Here is a 21257-nt window from a genome sequence, read left to right on the forward strand (position 1 = left end):
TTTTTTTTCGTTTATGTTAATTTTCGTATTCTATCGATCGTACAATTAAATAACGAATTTTTTCTCTCGCGTCGGTATATAGTTAAATTTTTGCTGAATAAAAATCCAAGTTCGTTCTCAAAAAAAAAGACCAGCGGAAATATAACTTTGTGATAATGAATCGCGATTACGATTTTCTGCGATATGGTGAAGTGATAACAAAAGTTAAAGGTGAAATGATAAATTCCAAACATGGGAGGACGAAAAAACATTGGAAGAAAAGTGTGTTGAAAATAAGTGGGAAGTTCTTTATGATCAGAATCATGGAGCAGGATAAAAGAATCGTAAAGGCAGAGGGAGAGCGAAAGGATCGTGGAGGAAGACGGAGAGGGAGAGGATCGTCGAGAAAAACGGTGATCGCAAGGATCGCGGGAGAAAAAGGTAGGAAGAAGATCAAGGCCCGTTCCTGTAACCGTGAGTAACTACACCAACGATTTTTTTTTAAATATGAGTGCGCGAAATATGAAAAATGATTTTCGTGTTACAAATGTAGACATTCTGCCGATTGAATGATCAAAACACGTGAACGTCAGGATGACGTTTGGATATTTCATGGAAGTATTTATATTTCAAATAATGAAGCGTTAGATATAATATTTTCATATTATTTATTTTCATGATACAGTCGTTGCGATTCATAGATTTACGAATAGAATGTTCCGCAGAGTTGATATGTGGTAGTTGTGCAATCAAATTTCGGTTGAAATGTTTCTGATAAAGATGTAAATGTGTCTTTACTCGACTGTCAACAAAGTTGAGAATCTCTATCGTCGTATCTTTTTTCTTTATCGAAGAAAACGACCGTAGCCACATCTGTGTTAACATATATGGAACTAGACTCGGAAGAGTAAGTGCAGCTAATTTGGGATAGCATTATACACGTTTTTTTGTATTCCAAATTAGCTTCCTTTCCTCTACATTCTACTGACCCATACTGATCACCACGTTTTCTCACGATAGATGACGCGATTGTTAATTTTCATAGCCCGTTACTACTGACGGTATCTATTCGATCGGCTGGTTAGAATCCTTCCATAGTTTCCTGCACGAAACGTATTTGTTTCTCAGTCTTTAGGGTCCGAAAAAGTCGTGGGCTGTGTACAAAAAGTATTAGGTATACAATGAAAATGTTTCATGAAGACTGGAATTTCGCACTCTGTTTCTCCCGCTTCTCGTAATTAACGCGTTGAAACTTTTCAAAATAGAGTCTGGTAGATAAACGAGCCATATAAATTTAACTTTCGAAGTGAAATAAGAGAAATTCGTTTTATTTGGTGAAAATTCGTCAATTTTTCTAAAAGTTTTTATAATACCTTATAATTTTAGTCATCTTATAAAACCGAGATCAAAAGTGCGAAGGTATATCAGTCGAAGAAGGAGCGGAACGGTGGAATGACGTGAAAACCTTCATAACCTCGATTTGGAATTACCGATCGCTATTATTAGCGAGCATCGTAATACGCGCAGTGTATTGAGAGAAATGAGTATATTTTACGCGGCAAAATATGGACGAATACGCAGATGACTTGGTTATTATTATTATTATTATTATTATTATTATTATCGCGTGACCCGGGATTAATGGACGGGATATAATTTCACAACGGTTTCCGGATCGTCCAAAGTTTTGGACCTGTGCTATGGTCGAGACTGAGTGACGTCTCGATGATATAATTATTTTCTACACATACGTATAATAAAAAAGATAATCGTAATGGATATGATTGGTTCAGCAGAAATTTCATATCACTACAATTGATGACAGAGATGAGAGTCGATAAATTCTATTTTAATTTTTTATTGAAGCTCAGCGTCTGAAAATACATTTAACTATATGAATATCTTCGATTCATTTCCATATTAACGGCTCAAGAGATTCGTATCGCTCGTCGCACGATCGCTATTTTTTTTCTACCTGGCAGTTGAAACAATAGGGAAGCAACAATGACTATGAGAAGTCTCTGCTGAACTGTTGGAAAACCCCACAACCCACGTAGTTCTCGAGGTTAGAAACTATAGGTGACTTGAAAAAAAAACATCTGAACATATATTGCAAAAAAAAAATCGGGAAATCCGCTTCGACTGTTTTTTTTTTTGCAAAAAAAAATAACGATAGAACAATTTTCATGGCGCAAGTATGTAATTAAACACTTTATTGTTCTAACGCTTTATTTTATAATTAATTTATTTGTTGTGTGTACGAAAAAAAGAAGAAATTGTATAATTGATTTTCAGATTTGCATAAACAATTTATTTTTAAAGCTTGTCCATCAATTATCACGCTTCTTATGCAAAGGTTATCCGAATTTTCTCGCACCAATCGATATCGAAAGAGCTGCTCGACCACGGTGAAAAAATTTCACTCGAGATCCTCTCTTTCACCACTGAAGTTTCGAAGAATTCACGTAATCGATGGATCTCACGTAACTGTACGAAGAAAAGTTGAAATGCATGTGATGTGAAATAAGATTTTTTTTTTTTAAATATGTATTATAAATCTCCTCTGTCACGGAACCAAATTTTTCAAGGCGATAGATCTCGTCGCCGTAATGACGTCCAACTTTCGGAGACTCGCGAAAGAGAACGAAATTCGAACGAGATAAATAAAAATGTAAAACTAGAGATCATTTGTGTCAAGATTCGTATCTCGTTCCGGGTTCATATATGTTTCATCATTTTTTCTTTTGAAAGATATGAAAACTCCGTTTCAAGTCAAATTAAAAAAAAACAAAATCATTTCAATGCTTGCCGCGTATGTTTAATTCCGGGGGAAAAAATAGTTTTATCACAATTATCGTTACGAAATTACTTCCAATCTATTTTTTGTTGACTGCTTACTTACGAAAAAGTATTAAAATCAATAAATCCAATCGGATCTTCGGAACGAGCGTCGAACAATTTTCTTTTTTTCATCACCAACGTTTGACTGTTTTCGAGAAAGTAAAAAAATAAAAAATAAAAAAAAGAGTTCAATGCTGACGAATTTTTCGTGAAATTCCCCTCCATTGATGATCACGCTGTTTTCATTTTCGTTTGTCCACTTTTTTCGGAACAGAACCGAATCGAACTCGATGCGGTGCGGAGGACAACAGAGTTCAAGATCACTGTAATTTTTTGTCAACTCCTCGGTCGTACCCCCACCCCCGGCCCCGGATCCCCACGATGCTCGTGCGTGAGGAAACGGTTGGGACACTTATAAGAGCCACGCGAGAAAATACGGGTGAGAAGTCACACTATAAAACGAAGAAGCAGTCCGATCTCGTAATCACATTTTACCGAGAGACTATACAGCTCGCATCTTTTTCGGTCAAATCAAGTGGTATTCTCGTGTTTACGAATCATATATTCGACACATTCTTATTTCCGAGGAACGAGTCGAAGCTTCGAAACCTCAAGGGTGAAAAGGACACGACAGAGAACGAAATAAAACAAAACGCAGTCAGCGTTCCAACTCGACGAATCCAATATTTCATTAATTCGGGCATTTACGAAGCGAATTTTCTCTCGAAAAGTGAATCAACGATTGTAACACACGTTAAAATAAAGGCGATCGAAGTGCAAGGTGAAAAATATTTGCACGAGTGTCACAAGGATTTTCAAACAATTCTGATAAAACTCAACGGTCGATCGATTCGGGTAAGAGTCACCGGAAACGCATTATTTTTGCTGCTTTAATTTTTGTGACACGACGAGTTATTCCGAATTCAGATATTTTTTTATCGAGAAGTTGATGGCTTCGTGACACGAGAGTAAATGCGGCGATATCCGCGAGTAAATAATAATCAGGCTTTGATGTAAATAGCGGAACATTGCCCAGTTGGTGTTTTATATGGAAATAGCAAGTTTTTCGTTTTGATTTCACTTCAAACTTCACGTAAAATTTTCACCGTTTCAATAATACGAAAATTGTGTGGCCAAGCTAGAGGCAAAATAATTCGGAGAATTACAGTCGAAAACGGGGAACGGTGAAATAATTATTTCGCTTAGAAAATCAGAATATTAATCGAATTTTCGTAATTTTGTTTGTCATGAATCCCAAGGAATCCGAGGAAAATGCCAATTGATTAATTATTAATTATGCATAAACGAATCGATGATTCCGATAAAAAATCGTCATCGTTGTTAACAAGGAGCAAGGTGAAGGTGACGCGATAATAAATATCTCCGGCTTCCTGTATATAAATGGTAAATTCACCGAGTCCATAAAAAAGGCCTTTGTTAACGAATCGTATTTTTGTTACTAAACATGTGTACCGTAAATGGCGTGCCCCGACCTTGGAGCTTAAGAAACACAGTCGCGAGACAACGCGATAGATGGTCGGCGGTCTAACAAAAGCAATGAAAATGAAGCCAAAGCGAAATTTTCGAATTTCCATTTTCAATAATTAAAACAGAAAACATTTTTCAAGTTTTTCGACTAAAGGGGAAGAAGTCAATCGATTTTTTGCTCGTGACGAAAATTGTGCAAAAATCTTTTATAACCGATTCACAACAAAGTCACGTAATTTCGAGTGAACCAAAAAAAATCATTAACTCAATAAAACGAATTTTATTTCAGATCCCCCATACAGAAGGCTTCGAAGAAAGGAGAAAAAATGATCAAATCGATAGTCCTGATTGGGATAACGATCAGCGCGATTGTTGTCGGTATAAATGGACGCGCGACAGGAAGCGAAGTTGTTTATATGGAGGGTCAATGTTCAAGCAATCAAGACTGCAATGCTGGAGAGTGTTGCGTATTAGGTAAAAATCACGTATTTTCCAATGTTCACACGACCGAATTGAGCAGCAGTAATAACAAGCATGTGACTAGAAAATGTTCCATTTTTTTGATTCGAGGAAAAAAAATCATTTATTCAACTGAGTCATCCCTTGTTTGAAAAAAATAATTCGTTATTCGATCGCTCGGAGATCGTCTCCCAAGATCATTCCCTTTCGACCGAGGCTTTCGAAAAATCAAAGCAATTTCCTGAGGAAAATGATTTTAAAAATCAAACGTACGTTAATAATTAAACGAAGGTATGAAATTTTATTCAAGGCGGGAACAGATACAGCATCCCTCAATGTATGCCACTTTTGGAGAGCGGGGCTAGTTGCAGACCGAGAAACGTACAGCTGAACACGACCCTCGTGTATCCGGATGGTAATCAAATAACCCTAACGGACGTTTACTTCATTTTTTGCCCATGTACGTACGGGCTGAGCTGCGAGGCAAAAGAGGACGCCACGTGTATCGATCACACGCAAAAAAGCGGCTTCAATCATTTGCTCGAAGAGGAGAGCACGCAGGACGATTAGTGCATCGAGTGAGGGGAAAATTGCCAAAACGTTGTCACCAGTGTTGGTCGGCTCCGAACAAAAGGGGTTCGACCAACAGGAAGGAAGAATCGGGGAGAAACAAAAGCCAAATAATAAGGAGTTAAAAACGAAGGAAAAATCATATTGACCAACGAGACGAGAAGGCACTGTTGAAAAAATGACTTAAATTTTAGCAAACTTCGTGGAGCCTTGCTTCTCGTTTGGGTTGTTGTATAAAGTAGAATTATTTATAATTGTTTTTCAAAGCATGATCTCTACTCGTTTAATTTAATTAATGTAAGCATGAACAAAAAAACACGTTTTTCCTACCAACGAGACTGTGTTTGTTTCATTTTCGAAATAATTTGGTGAGCTTCGGTCTCGCGTAATTCAACGTGAACAAAAAAAGGGAGCGAGTTTTATAAAAATTTAGTATTCGCAGTATTTTATGCAAAAAACATTACCATTTGTCCAAAATTTATCTACCGGAGCCTCGGGGTTAAGTAATCTTGGCAGATCACTCCACAAAAGTATAGCAATCCAATGACATTTTATGAAGCACGAGCGAAGCATGGGAGAAGACGAAATAGCTCGATTCAGTTCTCCCGAAGTTCGTCGAACTCCTGGACCAGCGGATCCAATTGATTTCAATGTTTTTTTTTCCGCTTATTGCAAAAACTTGACGAAAAAACTGGTGTACCGTTCGCCCGGATCCCACGTACGAAACGTTTTTTCCAGCTGCATACGCCAACGGCCAAATTGGACGTCAGGGAAACGAGTTTTTCCTAAAGTACAGTGTTTCTCGTTTTAGAACAACTTGACTCTCGTTAATGCTCAAAATTGGAGAAGAAAAATTAGCGGGTCGATTCAATCGAATAGGATAGAGAAAAAGCCCTGAAATGGGGCTCGGCTTTTTATGTATTTTTTATTATTCACGCGTAACGAAATGATGCGCGAGATTATCGGACAGGTTTTTCGACCCGTTATGTATTTCGTTACGTACAGCGATACTTATTTCTTAATGCGAGTTAGAAAAAGAAAATGGTAAGATGACCGAAAGAGGCTGATATAAAGCATCGATAAATATGTAAATAAATAGACAATACATAATCGAATATTAATGGAACTGAATGTCATTTTCACTCGTAGGAGGTACCGTGATTGGTTGATAATAGTGGAGAATAATAGAGAAATAAAATGTCGTAAGAGTTCAGACGAAAATGTTGGATCGTCAAATTTTGAAGGTTATGAATGAGAATTGCTTTAGAACAGCCGCGACGACGACGATTGCAACAACATCGGACGATAACAATTACGCGTCACTTGTTCGCGCATAATAAGTGTTTTGTAATCGATTTCTTTCCGGGAATAAAAACGAAAAAATAGTGACTGAAGAACGCAGGATGAGAGCTCAATGACGCGCAACCTGACACACCGTTTCGAATTGTCCGAAAATTTCAGTGTTGAATCAAGTTTTTTCATCATTCGTGACCATGACCGTAATAATCACTTCATGAAAAAACCATTCTTTTGAGTCACGTCAAGATTACGTAAAAGAATTAGAGATGTAAAAATTAGAAAATCGGTTTTTTTCAATCTCGTCATCGGACAAAAATAACAAAAGTACGAGTGAATCTTGCATTGAACGTTTATCATCGAAATTAAAAATTTGCAACAATTATTCAACTCAGGATAACCGATGAAAACACTTTTTCTGTTCGGCAACGGATGGAATGGGGATTCAAAATGAAAAATAATCAACGAGCAGCCAACAATTGTATCAAACTTTCTAATATAGTCGCTGAAGTATTCAGCCATGTTGAAAAACATCGACTTTATTCGCTACCTTTGAGGGGGCGAATACTTTGCCTTTTTTTTTTTAATTTATATCTCTAAGAGGAAAAGAACAGCAAAGGATCAAAGGTTGCCGACTCGTTATATTGCAAAGTTTAGCCAGCTTCGAAGACCTGGAGATTCGTTATCGACGTACCGAATTTTAGAGCACTCGGCATCGTCGGTTACGTTTCACAGACGAATATACCGCAACCTAGCAGATGTTTTCTGAACTACGTCGGAATAGGAATCCGTTCTCGGAGCTTGTTCAAAACTACTAAATAAAAGTTCTATTATAATTTCAAAATGCGATGAAAATCAATACCACTTTTAGGAAGTTAACAGGTGAGAATAAGGAATAAATAATAAACAAATCCACTATGCCAAGCACCGCGTGAATTACCGGAAACTTGGTAATTTGACCAGGCACATAGCTGAAGAATAGTGTGTTACAGTTGTCCAACGCTAGATGGTGCAGCCAGTGATTTTTTCTCCCACTATCGAATCGTTCGTGCAAGACTCGGCGTAGGGCGGGCGCGGCAGCCATGTTATATCAGTGAGGTGTCAGTATTTGCTCAACGTGACGGGATTTTTTGGGTGTGGATTGCACGGTTTCCTGTCGTTCTCCTCCTCGTCGTCGTCGTTCACGTCTTCCTCGTACTTGTTCCCGTCGCCTCACGTCGTTTTCGTTAACACCGCGCTCATTAACGCTCGTGCTAGTGCAAGTGCCAGCCGGTCAACTGTGAATGTGTCGGACACGTGCCGGAGGAACGTCCTTATAACGCGGAATAAGAGGGTAAGTCGTGTTTTCTTTTTGGTTTTTCGTATCCAGTGATAGATAATAAAAAGAGAAGGCAAAAAAAAATTTAACGGATTTAGGACGAATGTTAATATGAGTGCATTTCTATTTATATGTACGCAGTCGACGTTCATAAATGTGTATTGGCGTATGCACGCTACGTGTTCTATACACCTATCTGAATTCGATAATTTAACGAAAATTGGAACGATACAGCAGAGAAATAAAAGCCGACTATGAGTTTTTCAGAACTCGACAAATTACATGTATTTACGACTTTCGTAAACGGATGTGGATCTCGTACGTGTACGAGCTCGTAATTATTACCGAGTTTCAAAGAGAGTCGAGTGTCAATCTTTTTCTTCTAAATTTCCGGCGAAATGCCCATTTTTTCTGCGCCAATCAGTACCACTCGACTTGCGAATGTTTCGTGTTCTTTTTTCTCCTCTGCCTGACTGAAAATACGTGATATTTCATCGCGGTAAAAAACTGCAACTTCATATAGGTTACGTACATCCCTATAAGGTACACACACACACACACATAAATGCGAGGATGGATGTCTCTCTCTTCTCGTAGTGATGTTGGCGCGCGATGCACACGTATACGGTGCGTTCGCGCGCGTGTGGTTCAGTCTCTCGGGCCTCTGTACACGAATATGAGAAAAGAAAGAGAAAGAAAACTGAAGAAATGCCCTCGGGGACAATTTTCAACTTCGATCTCGCGGATCGTACGATTTCTTTCGGTGCCCGGGATCGTGAGTGTGTGAGTGCGTGCGCATTTTTTCTTTTTCGAACGATCGTCAAAGACCTCCCCGGGCGTCTTTACCGTTACTCGAAATCCGGAGAGATCGAAAACGTGAAATCACACGGTATTCCGACCAAATCAGTCGGATTCGGTCGGACCTTAATAGTTCGAGGGTTACGGTTTACACTCGCATCTTCTATCACACAAATAATCCCTTCTACGTGCATGAAGTTGAACAAATAAATCGAAAACATGACATAACCTAAAACCGGATACGCGAGAGGAAAAAAAAATACCGTAACTCTCGTTTCGTGCTACATAAATATCTGTATGAGGAATTTATACGTGTCAAATCGTTATTAGTGTTATATTGTTGTACTGACTTGAATTTTTTTCTCTCGTTCGTTTTATGGATATCGCTTCAAAGGCACGTTTGCCTAAGCAATCTTTTCGAAATACGGAAAGCGAACGAAAGGTGAATTTTACTTATTTGACGATTTTAAAATGTGACGCTGAAGTTTGCAACGTTGGAGTCCAACGAAATGATGTAAAAAAACCCCTAGTGATTCCAGTAATTCTCCAATTTTGTTACCTACCGAATTTGAAATTCGTAGTTTTTCAAACTGCACCGATATTTCGTGAAATAAAAAATAATTGGTGAATTAAAAATGTTTTTTCCTTCATTTCGTTGGATTCCAACGTTGCAAACTTCAGCGTCGTTTTGAAATAACAGTTTCGAGGTTATAACAGTGAATTTTGACATTCGTTTTGAATCAATAGGAAACATTAATTATTTTAGAAGCAAAGAACACTGAAATATTATTTTTATGACTAAAAATATCGGGTAATTATAAATCGATCAGACCGAAATACCATTTGATATTTATAATGGCAGTACGTGTCGAGCGGTATCTTCGTATCATCGTACAATGAACAACTAACGACAGACAATTGTCGATATTAAATCATTTTCATGGGGAATAGCGATACGACCTATTTGTTGGAAGTTGGTTCACGCGTGAAGATTTCTACGCGATTTCTCCATTCGAGACGCGAAAGAATCGTTGCTGAGAGAACTCTGGGAAATCGGAAACCGTTCTCATTGAAATTCAAGGTTTTTCTCTGCGATGGAAGACATTCGTACAGCAGTTTGTATTATCGCCTTCTCAATACTGCAATTTTCGAATGTAACGCGATATTCAGAATATTTGATCCCCACCCCGTTAGCGATTCGCGTGAAATTTTGACTCGACGATAATCCAAGCGGGTTGAGTGGTTTGTGTTTTTTGTAACGAGGCCCAAAATTGAAAGCCTCCCTGCAGAACCGACGGTCGAAATAACTGAAATTTCTCGGCGCTCCTCCGGCGGCCTCAATCAGCGGCGTTTGCTGTGCACAAAAGTTTCGGAATTCACGTAGATCACGAGCTTGCGCAATTTGGTTGGTCGCCACGCGGGGTCAAATTACACGGTCAATTGAAACGTGAGAACGGCCGTTGTGAGAGGCTCTACTGTAAGATCCTCGATACTGGTATGTTGGCCGTCGCGATGTAGGAATGTCTCGCCGGCTCGTGCTATCGAACATTATCGTATCGACTTTACCGTTCGGATCTTTCATTCTCACATGCGGTACAACAAAAGCCTCTTTACGGTACGATCCCATTGAATACTACTACATCGATCTTGAGATTAAAATTCGAAGGAGGATGGAATAACAATCTCGATTTTTCCCTATTAAAATATTTAACAAATTTCAGTTCCGTGCGCGAATCGTGATTTAAGGGCTCCATCGATTCAGCCTGAAGTGAAAAAAGAAGGAATTTCAAAAACTAACTACGAATAGGATTGTTAAAAAGCGTCGATTTTCAGATTTCTTTCCCAAGCATTCCACGACCGTTTTTCGAAAAAAAAAATCTGAACATTCGCTTTCTTTTCGTTCTTTACGAGAATTCACGACGTGACGCCGTTCCCACGCATAATTACTCGTAAAAAATATTGCTTTTTCAGTCTCAGCAATTGAGGAAGTGAACGAGTAAAACTATTAGTCGATGAATAAGTCCGTTCAGTTATATTTTCGTTGAATTCGCACGTGCCACGATTTTGTTGACGACGAATACGAGAGCGGAATGAGGTGAACGAACGTACGTTCTCTCGAGTCCATTCTACCCCCCTTGCCGACGTTGCTAGACGAGCGTTAGGACAATACGAAGTATGCAAACTCCGGGGAAGGGAAATTTTTCTGAGAGTCGCATGAGCGGCGGATTTCGGTCGCGAAAATTTGCATTTTAACCTGTCCGTCGCGTACCCTTATGCGCTGCTTTTTGCGCTGCTTGAAAATCACGGGCAGAAGACAAACTAGAGCGGGGGGTTGTGCAGGAACTCGGTAAGATTTCCATTGATGAAACGGGCTCCTCTGCTTCGTCACTTTCCTCGCAACAATCTTTTGTGCTATTTCGGGCGATTTAATAAACGCTTCTTCCTTTAATGAGACGCACATGCTTCATCTTTTCATCTGAAAATGTTCTTTTCGTTAGTTGCGCGGAGCAGGGGGCAGCAGGTGCCACTTCTGGGTTCATTAAGTTCGGATTTTACTAATAGGGTATTACACCTTTTTTTGAAAAATGTTTTAAAATAATCCTGAGATCGTAATAAACCAGTAGAATTTTTATTTTCATTTTATAAGACCGAAAACTGCCTTGAAAACTATTTTTTATTTATGATTTTGAATTTTCCCGCGGAAACGCTAGCCGCCATGTTGTTTCGATTTGTGACGTCACTCCGTTAGTAAACAATACAATTGCGAAAGACCAAGTAATAAGATTTGTAAAAATAATGAGTTATAGTGGTATATCATTGGTGTCTCGTATGCCTGAATGCAATAATACAAGTGTAAAATGCCACAAAAATTGTGGATTCATCGCCACCATCAACATATTTATCATTGGTAGATTTGTACTATCTGCTTTCACAAAATCGTTTTCCATAATGCGATTTTAATCAAATGAATGATAAAAGTCCACAAAACGACGCTGAAGTTTCCAACGTTGGAGTCCAACGAAATGAATGAAAATAAAATTATTTATCCATCAGTTTTTTATTTCACGAATCATAATTTTGTAGATTGAAAAAATACAAAGTACAGATTCGACAGGAAATAAATTGGAGAATTACTGGAACTATTGGACAGTTTTTTAGATCATTTCGTTGGACTCCAACGTTGGAAACTTCAGCATCGTGTCCACAAACGTGTATAATAACTTGTAAAATTTTAAAATAACACTAGATTGTTTACTATCGGAGTGAATCCAATATGGCGGATGGCGTTTTAGACATTTGAAAAACAGATGAAAAAGACCATTTTTAAAATTGAATTATAAAATTTACATTGCGTTTTTATGAATAAATATTGACGCGTTTCTCGTTTACTTTTTACGAAATCTATCATAATCATGCATTTTTATATTTTTTTTTTTTTAGATGGTGTAAAATACCCTATTCGTCAATTCGGTCGAGTGCATCGCGCAGAATCATTTTTGACAGTTTCATTAATTCGTCCTCGGCCAGTCTAAAGTTTTTTTGCAAATTACTGCATTTTAGTTTGCCGAAAAAAGCTGCAGATTCGGATACAGATTCGAGGGCCTTTTCGGTCAGTGTAAAATATTAATGAGAGTATTTTCGTTGTGGGTGTAAATCGTTTGTCGATTCTTTTACGAGAAAAAGTTTGCTGCAGACCTCTTGGCAGGATGCTAGGTCTTCCGATCGTATTTTTTGTCCCTTGAATTTTCTTTTCATTCGTCGCAACGCCTTGCGTTGCAATGCCTTTACACAGTCAGCACTGTGTCGTACGGAATTTGTGGGGGAGACTCGAATTCACGAGAGTCTCGAGGATCACGGGTCATCAATTTTCTGTGTTTTGTGCGCGTGTGTACGAGCACTTTGACGTTCGTACAATTTTCTTGCTGAGTTTATTTCGTTTGGCCGTTGCCACGATCGTGCTGGAACGGTTGCACGAACATCGACGTTATTAAGGGTTATCAACGGCTGATTATTTCGCGGATAATTCATTTCCTTTTCGTCGGTTGTTTGTTTGTGTGTGTGTGTTTTTTTTTTTTCAACGATTCATTCACACTGAGAAGTAAATTTCGTTTATCGAAAGAAATTTCGTTTTTTCCAATCGAACTATTCAGTCCGGCGTTGCTGAACCTGATCTCGTAGCAATGAAATTTTTCATACCGAGAAGGAAATAATGAGCCCCTCGAACAAAATCCCATCTCGAGTGTGTGGAGAATCCGAAGTTTTTTCGTTGAGTAAACTAGAATGTTTGGCATTAAAAAACAAATACTCGAACGCGCCACACTTTCTTCTGCATGAATGGGTATTTTTTATTTTTCACCATCGACGAATTTCACTCTTAGCCCAACGTTTTTTTCCGTTGACGAATGTTTTTTTCACATGCTAATTTTGTCAGGTACACACTTCGGTGAGCAAGTCTCACTCGTAGTAAATTAAAACTGTGCGATGACTCTGTGTTCTAAACACGTCGTTTTCTATCTGTTACAGGCTATCAGTTTGAAACTGCCCACAAGGAGGAGACAGCCGTCAAGATGCCGAAATCGGTAAGTCGCCGAAACAGAGGGGGAATTCTTTCCCCCTCATTTTCATCGTTAGTTTGAACTCGTGAATTTTCATTGAAAAAAATTTGAGAAAAGAAATCTAATAAATGGAATCACTGAGGCGAAAATGATGGGTTTTTTTACAAATTTTCCTACAGTCAAAAACGAAATGTACTTTTTTATTTCGATGATGATAAAATCATCGCGTTTTTTACACGACGATTTTCCTTTTTTTCAACATTTTTTACGACCAACTTTCTCTTCATTCGGTAGAATTGAAAATGCCAAGTAATTTTGGACATTGTCGTCTATGATACTTGCAACTTATGAACCGAGACTTCTACGTCCTCTCCGGATATGCGGGCTGCCTGCCCACGTGTTCGAATCTACTCCAGACTTCCGGTTTCTAATCGCTCGATCGCTTCCGAGTGTAATCCGCGACATTATTTCCCGCTCCACTGCGTACATTTTCTGCCAGCAATTTGTTATAAAGAAAGTCGAAAAATATCAGAACATCGATCTCTCAATCTGTAACTCGAATTTATTCGGTTGTCTCAAATTTTTGGATTAATTAGAAAAATGTTGAAGCCGTTCGACGAGTTTCATCACCTTTTTCAAATAAAATCTTGCTGAATTCTCGATATACACAAATTTTGAAAAGAATTGCTCCCAATTTTGCTTTTGTTTTTCCAAAAAGTGATGAAAATGATCGTTTTTTGATGAATCAAAATTTCTGTGAACGATCAAACGCCAAATAAAGCTGCTTTTCGAAAAGTTGCCATTTTTAAAGCCCGACTCAAGAATCAATGGAAAGCTTGATTCTTATTTAGTAGACGTTTCATTTAATTACGATTCGGTTAATGACAAAAGCAAGGGATCGGAATAAATCCGGACTCTGATTTAATTTGGACACCCTGTGTATACTCTCCCGACTGCGGGCTCGGTTTGGCTGCGGAACTTTGCAGAGAGATCGGGTTTGCCGCGTCATCCGCAAACTCGGGCGTCGTCTTTTCGTTTTCGTCTCGCTTTTACGACGCCATGCGGGTACACACGCAGCCACCCAGAACACACAAAATATGAAATTTCGTATCTCCGAAGGAAGAAAACGGTGCTTGAGAGACGATTCGCCCGGTGAATCGGTCCAAGTTGTAATCTTTCATGTCTCAAAACGTTTCGCGTCAAGAACACGAAGATTTATATTTATACGTAGGAAGCTGTCGATGCGAGCGTTCCCACGTACGGAGTCCTGAATTTTGTTTCTCCTTAAAAATCTGACTTTTAGGATCGTAGACAAGGCGAAGCACAAACGAATGAGCAAAGCTTTTGAAATGAAAGAAAAAAAGACTCGAGCAGATGAAAACGGAAGATTTATTGCGTCAATGGGATGTAACAGTATCGGTAAACGCGGTTCCGAGCGTCTGAGAACGGGGAGATTCAATATTATTTCATTTAAACGAATTTTGACGTCGATTCGATACGAGACTGTCGAAAAAATGCGTTATTAGCGGACAACACTTTTGTTCATAAATTCAGGGATGATCGAACGTTTTTCCGACATCGCGATATCGATAGATTCGAATTTAAGTGCGGCTGCAAGTGAGAAGGACTCATGTAGTAATTTCGGGTACAAAATGTCGAGTCTTCCAGAGCCCTCGTTCCTCGTTCGTTGCGCGTACACGTTTTGTGGCTGTATACTATACTCGCGTACATAACCAATAGCGTCACATCGGAGGGAGACAGCTGCGTCTCGCCTCCGCCCCGCTCTTCCCTCTCCATCGCTCCCCCATACTCTCATGTACTGTTTGCGTTCCTCATCTTTGGGCATCGTTTGGCCGTTGGACTTGCTCGCGTTCCTTTTCGTCGTCAAGTGTACGAAAGGGGGATATTTCGCTACTCTATATGTATATTGATACGAAGCCCTCTTCCCCCTCTTTTCGACTGTTCCAACCGATTCTCGAGGAGAGACGCCGCGCCGCGCCGGTTGCACTTGCCCCTTTGGCCCATTGTTCAATTCGTCTTCGAAACGCGTCTATCTCTCCGCAAAACTCGTCTCAAAACTCTTGTTTTTTACTTCCTCTCTCTCTCTCTCTCGAGTTTAAAAAAAATTAATTATCGTTGCGAAATAATTGCCGGGAAAATTTTTTAGCCGTACGTTCGTCGCGTGTCTCTCCGTGTGCTTGTGTCCCTGTGGCTGTGATCCGTGCTTTTTTCGTGGGTGCGTTTGTGCGCGCGTGTCTATCACAAGCGTTCTTTGTGTGTTAGACAAACGCTAAATTAACTCTATCGCACGTATAGATATGTATGTATAAACCGAGATACGTATGTGTGACGAGCCACCGAAGGATCTCAAGGATAGAGTCTGCGAGACCGAAGTTGGTCCAAACCGGCGGTTTTTTTCCGCACAACATTAGTCAAACGAGCAACTCTGTCGAGACTCTGTGACGTGCTGAAAAAAATCTGTTATTTTGTTCCCGGCTTTTTTTCTTTGTGTTTCGGTGCGGAATTTTTCGTTCCTGCTGTTCGTACCGAACGACATTGGATTTCTCAACTATTTTTCAAAGTACATTCGCTATATTTTTTGGATTTTTTCAAGATTCAAACTCACCACCATGGTCGCCGGCACGAAGATGGTAAGCAACCGTCTCTCGAATATTCGTTTGTGAAACGCTGCGACGAAGCCGATATCTTTAGTCTTTTTCGATCGAACTTTTTGGTCGTCTTTTCTTCTTTCGAGTTTGCCTCTATACCGTTTTTCAATCCTACTTCGAAATAGGGAGCCATCATTCCTGGCTCTGAATTCTCGTGTCGAATGAGTTCTCGGGCCATTTTCGGCCTCATCTTACCTGGCTCGAGAACTGGCGGCGCTCGCTTCTTTTCGAGCTTCTTTCATCCTCCTTCTCGCTCTCTTCCTCTCGTCCTTTTTTTTCTCTGCCCCTCTTTCGTCTCGGTTATTTCTCCTTCCTTTTTTTGCCCCAGGTTCGATATGGGGGCCATCGTTGTCCAGTTTCGCGTCTCTACAGGGTGCCCTTTTCGCATTTACGTTTTTTACACGCCCAGAGAAGGAATCGGGCGGTGATACAACATATTTTCTCGTCGGAAATAGAAACTGTTGCTTCGAAAAATATCCGATTCGACGCTTTTTTTATCGCCATGGAATATATTCGAGCCGGTAAATTGAGCGTTCGAATCGACCAAATTTCTGTTGGGTTAAACAACCAAAAAATTCCGTTGATTCAAACATTTTTCTCAGTCCAACGTCAGTCCATGAAACAACGAAGAGATTATTAATTTGATGAGAGAATTTCAGCTCGACGGCTCAAAGTACAAGCTATTTCGTGAACTTTGTATCGTCGAGAAGCAAAACAATAAAGAAATTGATTATTGTCTTCGAGAAGATTTTTTCGAGCGTTCAATCCGACGACGATGATTGCATCCATTGAAACTCATCACTCGAATAGATATTTTCGAACGACCATGAATTTAAAAAACGAACAATTATCTCGTAATAAGGATGAGAATATGGTTCAACTTTTCATGACTTTTTTATTCAGATTTTAAAATTATTTACGGTCGAATTGAAATTCAAGTTTTAGGAACGCCAAGAGAAAAATTTCGATCGTCGCAGGCCAATTTGTCGAGTCCAATGAATATTTTCGATTCTACGAACATTTCATTTCACTCTTTTATTATATTTCGGCTTTTCTGCTTTCTAGAAACCTCGACGGCAATTCGAAACGACGGACTATAATATTGTTCATCCCAATTGATCAGCATCGATAATCAACTAATTTAGTCATTTTTCGTTTCATGCAATCTTCGCTAAATTTTGTCTCACCCTGGGAAACAAAAACAACGAAAACAAAAGCTGAATGTGAGGGTGACGACGATGGACGCGGAGCTGGAGTTCGCGATCCAGCAGGCGACCACCGGTAAACAATTGTTCGATCAGGTCGTCAAGACCATTGGACTCAGAGAGGTTTGGTTTTTCGGGCTCCAATACACCGACATGAAGGGCGATCTCACTTGGATCAAACTTTACAAGAAGGTATGTTCGAATTTTATTTTTTATATAGAATCCTAACGATCGAGCGAGCTTGCTCGAAAGAACCAACGACGTGAAAGCGAAATGAGGGAGTCATCGATTCATCCACATTAAAATATTGAACATTATGACAGATCTTGACCTCGGAACTCGTGAGCGGCGATCGATTTTGATTCGAGAATAAGTTTTTAAAAAAATCGAGGTTTTTTTCCTCGTTTTCCTAAATTTTTTTTATTAAATCCACCTTTTGTCAATTCATTTTCCATGAAATTCGATTGACAGCGTATCATTTAATTCGTTATTGAAAAGCAAAAAGCTTCGCAACAAGAACGAACTTCGTTTGTCATTGTCAAATCAATTTTACGACGAAAATACTGCGATTTTGTGGATCTAATAGATGAGTCATGATTTCTGAGGTCAAAAGTACATTTATTGTTTAAAATAGTATCAGATTTTCGTAAATTAATAAATTATTTGTATTTGTACGCTTCAATTTGACAGTTATTTTACAATATCAAGCTCGAAACTTAATTCCCAGCTGTAAAAGCTCTTGCGCCTTTAGCCTATTGGCTCTCGCCAAAAGCTAAATCCTCGTGAACCCTCGCAAAGCCTTAGAAAAATCTCTCCCCTGTAATTTATACTTTCGTACATCGACGCGCGCGCGCAGACTCTGAAGCTTCGAGCAACACCGCGCTGGAGGTTTCTGTCTGCACCGCGTTCATTCCTTCGTCATCCATTTTGACAAAATTCTGATTGAGCATTCCTTCGCGAATTGCGATTTTCAGAGATCCCAATCTCTCGAATTTGCTCATATTTGTTCCTCGGAAACTCGATTTTATCGGATTTCAGAGTTTTTTTTTTTTTTTTTTTTTGTAACCAAATTTCGATCGATAAATATTCGATGGTTGTTAGATGCAAATTTGAATTTGATTCCACTGTAGTGAAACGATGGTGAGAATAATCACTCGAAATTGTTTATTCCGCATCGAGCATCTTGACTTTTGGACGAAACTGTACGGTCCGCGTATCCTCAACGACGAGTAACTTGCATCGCGACTGGTGTTTTGTCCCTCCACCTCCGACCATTTTTGTCACGACGATGAACGAAAAAAAGGTATGAAAAAAAAGTAACGACCGTTCGCTCGAATGACAAACGGTGATGTCATCGTTGTCGAGTATCTTCAGCTCCCTCGTGAGATCTCTGCGTGACGCGCGCTCCGTGAAATGAGCCTCTTCGAACGCGGATTTATTCAATGGAGTCATACCTCGAATCGTCCGCTTCGCTAAATTCATTCGCGATTGCCAAAGTCAACTACACAAATAACGATGATTTTTCTACGTGATTTTTTGGATGTCGCCCAAAATGGGAACCGAAAGAATGGACGAATTGGAAATGACTTATTCCCATTCTCGAATATTCTTTCAAATTTTTTTCATTGTTTCTGTAACTTGGAATGTCCTTAGCAAAAATTGGTAAAAGGTTTGAAATTTAGTTTGGTATCGTTGAACACATTGAACTAGTTTTTGCCCAAGTTTCGTTACATTTACGTCTCGAAAATAATAAACTTTCGAGCGATTCTGTAAAAAAGTAGTCTTACAATGCTTTATTCGAATTCTTCGAGTTATTCGAGCGAGTATAGCAGTCCTTATATCGTGTCATAAAGTCGTACATAAGTTGACTCGTTGTACAGTTACTCGTAGGTGGGTTTCGTGCTATCGGTTCTTCGCGCGGCTTTCACCAACCACTCTCCTCCTATACTAACTCAAGAGAATCGGTCGTCGTCGCCGTTTCTTCCTTACCTTGACACAGTCGCGAGCGCGCGATGCACTTTATATATCTATGTTGGAATAACACTGACAACGAGGATTTAACAAAACGACGTTTTTCTCGGTTCGCAGCGCCCAGCTTTTGAGAATTCTTGCTCCAAAATTTATCTCCAGCTTTGAAAAACGTTGTAAATTGCTAATGAAACGACCATGCCCTTACGCTCGTCGATGGTCTCAAATATTGGAGGGAAATGGAAATAATAAAGTGGAGAAAAATTGAAAATTATAATGAAACATTTGACGCCACGTTTTTCGTCTATTGTTCACTGTATTTTTTGTGTTACTTTCAGAAATATTTTTCTGCCCCCCAACGGAATGTTTTGGTTGAGAGTATTGAAATTCGATCAACGACTTTTTGTCTCAGTTTGCGTCATACTATTTTTATGGAAAGAGAATCACCCATTGGAAAGTGAGGAAAAAACTTTTCTGATTGAGTCAATCGTAACATTGATTGACGACGACGCTGAAGTTTGCGACGTCAAAGTCCAACGAAATGAATGAAATCACATTTGTAATTGAAAACAACAATAACATTTGTAATCGTAGTTGAAAAACTACGAATTGCAGATTCGCCAGGGAACGAAATTGGAGAATTACTAAACTTCAGTGTCATCCCTGACGTGGGAATGAGGTTTTAGTTTAATTGAACAACAAAAAAAATAGAAATGGGAGGGAGAACTGGAGGCTTCGAAATTCGTTAATAGCAGGATAGAAATATTAGAAAAAGCTAAAACTTCGTCGGACCCAACGATGTAAAATGACATGTGTGCATTAGGGAAAACAGGTGAATGCGACAGGTGTTCTCTACAGTCCATTTTTCTCGAGCTTACGAACCGGGAACGCGAGTTCTGGAAATGGTATTGAGGCTGGGGGTGGAACCTTGAGGCAGTAAATTTCCAGTTCCATGTGCGAGCCCATTTTTTGCTCAGGGTTTCATTGCGGTAAAAATTGGTCTGCTTACCTAACGTTTGAAGTGGTTTTTCCAAGAGGAAATTCGTCGACAGGGTCTTCCTGCTCGTCAATTATTCTGCGAATGTCTTTATGGCGTCACAAAACGAAGCTGTGAATTTCCCTGAAAAAAGTAGCGAGAGAAGCCAAGGTTCCAGGTAGTTTTTTCATCTCGTTTCTAAGATCGTTCGGGGACGCAAAATTTTATGATTTCTCGCCATAAAACATGTTGAAATAAGAAAAAAACGGCGCGGATTCTATTCGCGTGTAACAATTTTCGAATAACCGCAACTTTGTTGAACGTTGCAAAAAGATTTATCTACTGGTGCCAGCAAACGGAATTGGCTAATTGAAAAATTCGTGAAAAGGTGACGATTGAAGATTCCGAAGAATATTTTACCAAAGTTCCCGTATTTCGAACGACGCTGAATTTTGCAACTTTAGAATCCAATAAAACTATGTTAAAAAACCCTCCAATAATTCCAGTAATTCTTCAACTTGGTTCCCTGCCGAATTTGCAGTTCGTAGTTTTCAAGCTGCACCGATGCTTCGTGAAATAAAAAATTGGTCAATTACAAATGTTTTTTTCGTTCATTTCGTTGGACTCCAACGTTGCAAACTTCCGGATCGTTATTTCGATAATAGGATTGAAAATAAATCACCGTGTATCTCAATGACGAAATGAAAAGTAAACCGTTCGATGAAAAATTCAGTTTTTCCGGCATATTTAATCGTAACGCATTTTACGAGGAAACGATGATTACGAGACCCTCGAACGGACGATTCATCGGTTTAAAAATACTACGAAACGAGAGGAGAAGATGAATGGGAGACGAAAGGAAAACAAACAGGATTGTCAATCGATCAAACTCGTCGTCGGGCACGAGCAACGATGCACCACGTCGTCGATCAATATTTTTCCAGAATTCCCACACCCGCGTACATTCGAGCTCTGCGTACAGAGTGCCTCGATACCGATTTTCACTGACTTTTATTTCAAACTTAAATCTTGAAATTAAAAATTCTCAAAGTCTCTTCCTGTTCAGATATTCGTTACTGAAGTTGACAAGTCGCAGTTACGTTCGTGACAAATTTCGCTTACGCAAAGCTCTCG

At 39.3% G+C, this 21257-nt stretch overlaps 2 protein-coding genes across 10 annotated transcripts in view; both read left to right on the top strand.

Annotated features, from left to right (window-relative positions):
• The first annotated feature begins 3264 nt into the window (after positions 1–3264).
• LOC122413583 (astakine-like) lies at positions 3265–5670 on the top strand. Its single transcript, XM_043424030.1, has 3 exons — positions 3265–3675; positions 4598–4782; positions 5078–5670. Exons 2-3 carry the CDS (start codon positions 4635–4637, stop codon positions 5335–5337), a joined length of 408 nt encoding a protein of 135 aa, XP_043279965.1. The 5' UTR covers positions 3265–3675; positions 4598–4634; the 3' UTR covers positions 5338–5670.
• A 2042-nt stretch (positions 5671–7712) lies between these two features.
• Moe (Moesin) overlaps positions 7713–21257 on the top strand; it is a 29922-nt gene continuing 16377 nt past the window's right edge. For 3 of the 9 annotated variants that reach the window (XM_043410509.1, XM_043410511.1, XM_043410510.1), the window contains exons 1-2: positions 15342–15956; positions 17192–17371. In XM_043410509.1, coding sequence (XP_043266444.1) covers positions 15936–15956; positions 17192–17371 — 201 coding nt within the window. In that variant the 5' untranslated portion in view covers positions 15342–15935. Of the gene's footprint in view, positions 7967–8766; positions 9192–13273; positions 13330–15340; positions 15957–17191; positions 17372–21257 lie in introns of those variants that run through there. The other 6 variants (XM_043410505.1, XM_043410508.1, XM_043410506.1 and 3 more) reach the window with 5 other exon arrangements.

This window comes from Venturia canescens, chromosome 1 (genome assembly GCF_019457755.1).
Source record: "Venturia canescens isolate UGA chromosome 1, ASM1945775v1, whole genome shotgun sequence".
NCBI classification, from domain to species: Eukaryota; Metazoa; Arthropoda; class Insecta; order Hymenoptera; family Ichneumonidae; genus Venturia; species Venturia canescens.